The sequence below is a fragment of the Benincasa hispida genome, chromosome 4 (assembly GCF_027475165.1).
Source record: "Benincasa hispida cultivar pf3 chromosome 4, pf3_genome.v1.1, whole genome shotgun sequence".
Classification (NCBI taxonomy): domain Eukaryota; kingdom Viridiplantae; phylum Streptophyta; class Magnoliopsida; order Cucurbitales; family Cucurbitaceae; genus Benincasa; species Benincasa hispida.
This window is the reverse complement of record NC_143481.1, coordinates 7,267,879-7,277,417: the sequence shown is the minus strand read 5'-3', so window position 1 is coordinate 7,277,417 and position 9,539 is coordinate 7,267,879. Positions and strand designations below refer to the sequence as shown.

Below are 9,539 nucleotides of genomic sequence, written 5' to 3'. Positions count from 1 at the left end.
CTTGGTCACATAATTGACTAATGCTAATTAAATTAGCTGTAAGCCCTTGAACCAACATTACATCATTTAATTTTGGAAGACCTGGATAATTCATAGTTCCTTTTCTAATGATTTTACCACTCGTATCATCACTAAAAGTGACTTTTCCTGAGCTCTTTTCACCAATCATATGAACCAAGCTACCACTATCAAAGTGCTAATCACCTTTGGTAGACGATTTGAGAGAGGTCAAGACAACATTATATCTTTTCTGAGTGTTCTTCTATCTCTACTCCTGTTTTATCTTACTCTGTCTTGGTATGTAATTCCAAGGGAAGTGACGAACCCTTTTGAGAAAAGAGGGCCTGTGAAGATCTTTCAATACCTGATAGTAAAAAGGATGTTTATGACTCAGTTTGCCACAATAGTGACAAATCCATCTCCGCTTGAATATAAAGTTGCCTTCCCCAATAGGATTTATGGAGGAACTTCCTACAAAACCATATGATTCTGGTTCTTGAGCTTTTACAAACTTAATCTTTTGCTTGCGTGTAAACTGTTTATTATACTGATTTCTACCTTCTAAAAAATCAAGCATAGAGTTATCACCTGTTGTCTTTGCTTTTGTCAATATTTTCTCAAGAGTCTCAGTGCTAGTATTCAACATTTTTACGTTCTTGCTCATAGTGTCTTTTTTAGCTTTAATCTGTGATAGTTCATGTTTCAACTCTACAATTGTAGACATCAGCCTGTGGTTATCAACAACCAAGGTCTCAATTCTTTTCTTTTTTTTTATTATATAAATATATCTATTAAGGACTTTATAATCTTCTTGCCACTTAAGAAACATGACATGATATGAAGAATCTGAAGATTTAGGGCTCGTGGCATGAAAACCCTTTTCTGCCTACACTTCATATTCTAAGACCTAATAAGATGAGGTGTCAGATGAGACATTACTAACAAGTACTTTAACATCTTCCTCTGAGTCACTACTTTCTTATGTTTCAGTATCAGAAAAAATTAAGACATACCCTTTACTCCATTTTTTTTAGAAAATTAAGATATTCAACCTAAATATGACCATCTAGGAAGCACATATACTTCTAATTATGTAGAGAATCGGTATCAGATACAGATATGATACGGTTACGTTCAGATACTTGGTAGATACGTGATTTGAAATTTCTAATTTTTTATTTTATTTTTAATTTTCAGATACGCGTATCTGCTTCCAAATACTTGAAAGGGATACGTGGGTCAATTTTTTTTTTTTTTTTTTCAAATTTAAGGCCAACCATTTAAAAAGCCCAACCTACAACACATTTTATTTTAGTGTATGTTTAAAAGTGATTTTAAAATCATCAAAAATCACTTTTTTTTTTTTCATTTTTAAAATCACTCAAAAACACACTTTTAATTACTCAAAAGTAATTTAGTTTTCAATTTTACGCTTTTAAATGCAATTTTCATATCATCCAAATTAATTTTGAAGAATTAAAAATGTTTCACGATGATTTTGAAAATGAAAAAAGTGATTTCAACCATTTTAAAATCACTTCCAAACATAAAAGTCCACTTAAATTAAACAATCCAAAACAAAATAAATTAAAAATGATAAAACATAAAAAAATTTAAAAAAAAAAACCCGAAACGTAATTAAATCTTTATTATTCCATTCTTTCTTACTATTTAAATCATGATTCACACCCTCTTCATTCTCAACTTCATTCTTCAATCTTCATCTTCTACTTATTTCCCACCATCTACTTTGGTCGCTCAATAATCACTCGACGTTACTAGATTTTTTTCAAGTTTTCACCCTCTTCTTGAATCTATTTTAATCTAACTTGAAACAAGTATTATAAATATTAATTAATTAATCACACACACATACACACACACACAAACAAAAAACACATCTTCAATGTATCCATATCTTAGTTTTTTGAGACCCGAAAGAGCCAAACTTGTTAACTTCATTCTTGTTATTATAATTTGAGAACTCGGTTAAACTGTTTTAAAAGTAAAGATATAGATTTCTAGAAAATCTTCTGACTTTCTATCATGATCAACAAGTTCCTCTTTAACTGAGATTAAAGTGCAATATCCTTATTTTTCTTCTTGATCTTCCCATCTAGGGACATCTTAAAAGTAAGTAAAGAATCAAATAGTTCATTTACTCCCAACTTGGTTATGTCTTGAGCTTCTTCAATAACTATAACTTCTATAATTAAATCTCTTAGGTAGAGACCTAAACACCTTTCGAACAAAATTTTCCTTTGAATTTTTTTCACCAAAAGCAAAGGACTCATTTACAATATCTAACATTCTGACATTAAAATCAGCAATGGACTCATCATCATGCATTCTAAGGTTCTCAAATTTTGATGTCAACAACTGTAGCCTTGACATCTTGACTTTAGAAATTCCGTCATGCACAACGGACAAAATGTCCCATGCCTCCTTAACAGAAACACAAGTATTAATTAGTCTAAATATGTTGTGATCTACATCATTAAATATGACGCTCAAAGGACGAGAATTCCCAACGAAGTTTCCTCTTCTTCTACAGACCACTGAGACTCTGGCTTCAAGATTTCTTTTCCATCATAAGTTTTGATGGTGGGTTGAGACCACCTAGTTACAACAACCTTCCAAGATTTATTATCAATTGGCTTAAAAAAAGGAAATTATTCGAGCTTCAATACAAAAAGTTTATTCTATCTAGAACTGGAGGACGAGTGGTAGAACCACCTTCTTTGATCCCATCTATGATTAAAACACCTGAGGTAAAGGTGACCTGATCAAATACCAATTGAAAAAGTGATAGGATGACTCGTAACTTGATATACAAATGTTAAAAAAAACACATATAACATCTGAAACAACAAAAATATTAACAAGTAAATAAGTAGAGAGACACAGAAGTTGGTAACCTAGTTCGATGATGAAATACCTACGTCTGGGGGGCAGTGTGTCTTGAAAAATAATCCACTAATATTAAAGAGTTAAGCAGTTTACAACGCAATACTTATCTACAATACACGGCCACTACAGTGACTCATGTAGGGCTTAACTCACTGATCACTTAGGCTCCCCCTAGATGTGAGACTCCTTTTAAGTGTACTTAGGCTCCCCATAAGTTCGGCAATATTAGTGTTGATACCTCGGTTTCTTACGATGAGTGAAACTCCTCGCACGATGATATCTTTACTCAAGTCAGCAAACTCCCTTCATTAATGAATTTTAGGTTCCCTAAAATGGAGAACTCCTTTTCCGAAGTTGAATCTTAGGCTCACTCTAAGACTGAAAATTCCTTTTTCTGGTAGCAATGGCTTATGCTCCCCCCCTAAGACCGTGATTTACTTCAAAGTTGTTGCACTTTAACGGATGAAGAACTTGCACAGCGGAATGGTGAGCAACAAGCAAGAACATAACGATGCACAGCAATGGTCGTAGAGTAGAAAACATCTTGTTTGATTAACAGAAGCGACAATCCTAAGAAAGAGCCAAAAAACCTCCTTATAAAACCATGACCAAATAAGGAAAGAGTGTTCAGAAGAAATTTCCTTTTTGGCCAAAATAAGATCCACATAAAAAGGAAAATATTGATCAAAATACTTCTAGTGAGATTTTTCACTTTACGAAATAAAAATATTCCACAAATGAATTCCAAATTAGGAAAAAAAAAATATTCTGCAAGATAATGACTTGTCTGAAGCAGTGTTAAGATAATATTTGTGACAACTGTGAAAACCACCCGAAACTACCTTAGGAAAAATATGAAGACAATTTGGAAATCTTCAAAATATATATATATAAACTTGTAAATATGATTAAGGTGTTGAAACATTTTGGCTAGTTTGTCTTTTAAACTTTAATTTTCATTTTGTAGTTGTGATTTTTCTAAATGTATTAAACATATTATTTTCTTAAATTGAATTAGAGTTTCCATTGATATTTGTATAAATCGGGGTCTCAAGAATAAAAGTAAAGAAATATTTTCGATGTAGCATTAAAACGTCAACGAAATATATATTATCAACAAAAGTATGACCAATATGCAGTTACTGTAAGTATTAAGAATAACACTTTATAAATTCATAAAAGTGACATCTTTATTAATTCAATAATCTGAATAAAATGTTAAAACTTGTTATGTTACCAACCTCAATAGTTCTATCGAATGGAGATCTACACACAATTTTATCGATATGGACACTTTTTTTTCTACTTAGACAAATATTAGGGGAAGGTTTATATTGTTGAAATTAATAAGCATTTCTTAATCAACGTTTAAATATTCAAAATCCTTTCTTAAATATTAAGAAATTGAATCTCTAATACATTGGAGAGGGAAGAAATATTTCAAGCTAGATTAAATTGTTGCAATTGTATGTTGGGCACTTTGGTTTGATTGTAACTGTTTCATCCATAATAAACCTATTGCCAACATTGCAATTAGTGTTAATTGGATTAAAAAAATATGCCTCTGAAATTTCTTCCATGAAAAATTCATCAAGAAATATACCCGGATTTATCAATTAACAATGTTTTATCCATACCTTCAGTTTGGAAGAAGCAGCCCGCTGGTGTAATCGAGGTGAATGTAGATGATGCGTGTAATCCAAAAGGTCCAGCCCAACCGAGAAGCCCTCACCGGTTCATTGCGTTGGACCGGCCACAAGCTCTGACGATCTGAAGTCGTTGTGAATGTACCTGCATAGATGCGAGTAGAGACTGGGAATTTGAACATTGGAATATGGAAGAATGTTATTCAAAAGAACCCATGTCCAGTAGGCCCTTAGTTTCATGTGTTGCGTAATGTTCAACCCTAACTCATTAATTCATTATTAAATTTCCATCTAAATACCAAAATATATATATATTTGGTTGATATTTCCACGTCTCCACGAGTTCGACATCGATATAGGGGTGAATCAATATTTTTATTATATTGTAAAAAAACCTACAAAACGCAAAAAATAATCATCAAAATGTCACTAATATAAATAATAGATATATTAACTAGGGTGTACATAGTTGGGTCGGGTTGGAAAATTTTTGTGGACCAACCCAAAAATTTGGGTTGCCTAATAATGAACTTCTTTCTTGGAGGGTTAACCCAACCCAACCCAAAATTTTTGGGTTGGGCCGGGTTGGGTCACCGATTTTTTTTTAATTTGATTGTTTTTTTTTAACTTATATATATATATACTCGGGTCGGGTCTGAAATGGGATAACCCGAGACCCAACCCGAATTTAATATTTTTTAACATATTTAACCCAATCCAACCCAAAATAAAATCTAACCCAACCCAACCCTTGCAGTTTAGGTTGGGTAGTCTGGGTTGGTCGAGTTATCGGATTTTTTGAACACCCCTAATATTAACTTGTTTGGAAATCATAAAATGTTGATTTATTAATTTAAATTTATTTTTTTGATTTTTTGTTTTTATAATTTTTCCAGAAATATCCATCTAAATCAATATTTTATCGACATTTCTATCAAAATTTTTCGTAAAATTAAGACCTTGATATTTCTATTAACATTAATATTTTAAACCTTGAATTTGTATAATGCTATTATATACATCATTAAAAAAAAAATATTTAGAGTACATATTGGATTACAACCCTATTTTTATGAGGGTTTTCTACGTAACTCACTCAATTGTCAAATCATATGTTACAACCAAACAAAATTTTTGTTCTTTTTTTTTTTTTTTTATAAAATATATTAAACTTTTTTTTTTAACTCTTTGTAGAGTTGTTGTGAGCTTGCAAAAAAATGGTTGCTACTCGTTCTCTTAATTTTCTTTTTTTTTTAGAGTTTTATACAAATATTTTTGGATAATAAAGAAAATAGATGATTACAGAAATTTTATTGCCAAGAACTTTATAATTCAGTAAAAATAATTTATAATTGAATAGTTCTAAAAAATCATAAATTTACTGATTTTCGTACATCAATGGAGATGATGACCCATTGATTTTCTTACAAAATAAGCGTAGATTTGGTATACCTTTGCAAAAAAAAAGAGGGAAAAAAAGTGTGGATTTTGCAGTTCAGTCCATGGCAAAATTTCATATATGGGCTTACAGTACTTAGGCCCACACAAGATTTAAACACACCCAAAAATAAGGCCCAATAACTTGGCCCAACAACAGAAAATGACGTCGCGTTCCCAACTCTGACCTACGGCTCCCTAAACGAACATTTTTCCAGAAACAGAAAAAAACGAACTCAGAAAAAAAGAAGGAAAAAACGAAAAAAAAGGAGAATGGGGGCAGAAAAACCATCTCCACAGCTCGCTCTGCTTTGTTAGCTGTTGCCATTTTCACATCCTTCTCCTTGTCTCCTACGAATTACCCAAAGGAATTCCAAGTGGCATCTCCTCAGTGTGTGAAATTGCTACGAGCTAATGCCCTTCTTTTCCAGGCGAAGCATCTTAAACTCTTGTCAGTCTTTCACTCACCATTTTTGAGTACCCAGTTTTTGGAAGCTTAATAAGGTATTAGATGTTCTTCGTTTCCCTTTGATTTTTTCCCCCATTTTCTCTTTTTTACTTAGGTATTAGTCTATTAGATGTTCTTGGGTTTTGAATTCTAAGCCCACTGGAATTTTTGAATTATGTTAGATGATATAAGATTAAATTTGTCAAATCGCTTTTGGGTCAATTGGTGATTTAAAAGATGATATCAAAGTGGTGGTTCAGGGAGCTCCTGTTTCAAACTCTTGCAATATTATTTTCTCCCTCATTTAATATTGATTTACACTTGTTGGATATTCATCGTATTACAAAACCACAATTAAGAAGAGTATTAGATGATATAAGATTAAGTTTGATTTTACGTATCGGATCAATCGGTGGTTTAAGAAATTAAGATTCAAGATAATCACTTCAATATATTGAACAATGAAATTGATAGGAAATCCAGTGGTAATCCGTTGTTTATGGCCATGTTTGGAGGAATTTGAAAACAGTTAAGTTTAGAATAATTGTTAAACATGCTTTTTAATCCTTCAAAATCAAATAAGGAATAAACACATGTCGTAAATCATTGATTGACCCAAAAACTTTAGCTGATGGGTAAAGGTAAATTCAATATTATATCATCTAACACTCCCCTCACTTATGGGCTTAAAATATGTAGAAGAACCAAATATTAGTTGGGAGGAAATAACATTGTTGGAGTTTGAACACGAGACCTCCTGAACCACCTGCGTTAATACCATATTGACTCAAAAGCTTAAGCTAATGGGTGAAAGTAAATTTAATATTATATTATCTAACAACATGTTGGAGAGTAATTTTAAACTTGACAAAGGTGGTTTTAACGATTTGAAAATCACCTCAACCATGCCTTGAATATGGACTTAAATTCATTGAAATGGCTCAAGTGTGGCGAGTTTCAGATATTAGCAGTTAACTTTGATATAGCAGACAAAAGGAAAAGGAAAGTGGATAACCCTACAAAAAGATTTTACACATTGTACTTTGCTCGTGCCACTTTATTCTATCTAGCTCTCAAGTTCATCATGTCATATGTCTTCTATGGCGTGCTATGTCATTATTTGGTAGAGATTATATACAGTGTCAAATTCAAAATTCAATGATGTTGCCCCTTTTACTTTTTCTGTGCTAGCTTTGTATTCTCTTCACTTTTTCTGAATGAAACTTCGGTTATTCATTAAAAAGGCCTATATTGGATATATTGGAGGATAAGTTTACTATCTTATGAGATCAGTTGAATTGGCTATAAGTTACCTAGATATTCATGGATATAGGGAAAAATGTTCAGTGATTGATTTGAAACTTTGTAAGAGTGCAGAGACTATATCGATATATGCATTCTTGAATGTATTTCTGATTTATGTATTTTGCTATTTTGTCCGTGTATTTGTTGTTATTTCTACTATTGTTGGTTGTTATGTTATTTTTTATCTTATCATGTTTGGACATCTGTCCCATCTTTCTCTATTTAATAGATGTTCTCGCCTCAGTATCTGTGCTGACAGCAACTTTATCAATATTTTGCTTATTCTACTGTTATAACCGTCAAAGTTTCAGTACTAAATTTAATTTAATCCGACTAACCTTTTATGTTGGCTAGATATTGGAATCCTTTATTTTTTCACTTTTCAGTTATGGTAGTTTCATTGGCAGGGGTAGGGTGAGTTTTTAGAGGATAGGGAAAGAGGGAAGTTAAAGATTATAATGGGATCAACACCCAAACAACCGTTCTTTTGCTTAAAATGGCCATGGGACGTAGACCCCAAAAATCCCTTTGACTGTTCGTTTGAGGGTCCTTGGCTGTTCAAATCGCTGCAAAATGTGGGTACCTTTGCTTTCAATTTTGTAAATAAAGTTTCAAAATCGTCGCCTCCATGGATCAATACTTTTAAGCCATTGCAACTCGATGCCTCAACTGGTGGAAATAATATTTCTCAGTCTAGAAAAATGTTAACTCCTGAAGAGCAAGGGGAAGCAGAAAATAGAGCATTTGCAGCAGCATTAGCCAGTGGGAAAGAAGCCACCGTGATCGAGTTCTACTCACCGAAATGTTTCCTTTGCAATTCCTTGCTTAATACTGTTATGGAGATGGAAGCAAGGAATTCAGATTGGCTTAATATTGTGATGGCAGATGCAGAGAATTATAAATGGCTGCCTGAGGTGCTCAAATCTCCTCTCTTACATTACATTATATATCAACTGTGGCTTTAGGACTTCTGGTTAATTGTTAAAATTGTGTTCTCGGTGAACATATTGTCACTGTTTATCATTTTCAGGTGAGTAAGTCGATCTATTATTCTTAACCATAACTTTCAGATCTCTCTGATACATTTTCATTTTCAGATCAATCTTGCAGCTTGTATCAGTGCACATCTGGTTGAAAATACTGTTTGCAACTATGAAATCTTAATAATGAAGCAAATTAGTCTGTACATCAACCATATAATAGAGCGCATAATCTCTTCACAACCATTTTCTACATTCGTTTCAATAGTTTTGTTAATATTTCCTGGAAATCGATAGTATAAACTGAAAGATCTCCTGTGTTTGATTGAATGCTGGGTTAGCACTGCTTCTGATGGTTTTGCTTACATCTTTATGCAGGTTCTTCATTATGACATCAGATACGTTCCTTGCTTCGTGTTGCTGGACAAACACGGCAAGGCGCTTGCAAAGACGGGTATTCCTAGCAGTCGGCTTCTTGTAATTGCAGGACTTTCTCATCTTATCAAACTGAAAGCACCGAAGAACACTCCCTGAATCAGATAATAAGCCACCATGTTGAACAAATGGATTTTGGTAAGAATTGTAGTTACTTTCAAAGCAGAGCTTGTTCTCTGGCTACACATCTTTTGAAATTGCACATCACAGTTTACATTTGGGAATTTGATGTGTGGCCTCTGGTTCAAATGGTGTGTTCACCAGCCAGCTGAAACTCTAATTTCACTTACCAAGACATCTAGGGGCAAATCTTTGGGTGAGTTCAGCATATAGCTTGAGCACCTTTTTTTAATCACTTTTAATAAAAATGGTTTAGAT

The 9,539-nt window shown here is 32.8% G+C and overlaps 1 protein-coding gene across 3 annotated transcripts; it reads left to right on the top strand.

Moving 5' to 3' along the window:
- The first annotated feature begins 6,183 nt into the window (after positions 1–6,183).
- LOC150036439 (uncharacterized) lies at positions 6,184–9,410 on the top strand. 3 transcript variants are annotated; one of them, XM_090312528.1, is made up of 3 exons: positions 6,184–6,497; positions 8,142–8,660; positions 9,105–9,410. In XM_090312528.1, the coding sequence occupies exons 2-3, from the start codon at positions 8,205–8,207 to the stop codon at positions 9,258–9,260; spliced, it is 612 nt and encodes a 203-aa protein (XP_090168654.1). In that variant the 5' UTR covers positions 6,184–6,497; positions 8,142–8,204; the 3' UTR covers positions 9,261–9,410. The 3 variants fall into 3 exon arrangements, with proteins under 3 accessions (XP_090168654.1, XP_090168653.1, XP_090168655.1); XM_090312527.1 differs by having other exon boundaries at positions 6,186–6,497; positions 8,154–8,660; XM_090312529.1 differs by having other exon boundaries at positions 6,210–6,497; positions 8,133–8,660.
- The last annotated feature ends 129 nt before the right edge of the window (positions 9,411–9,539 follow it).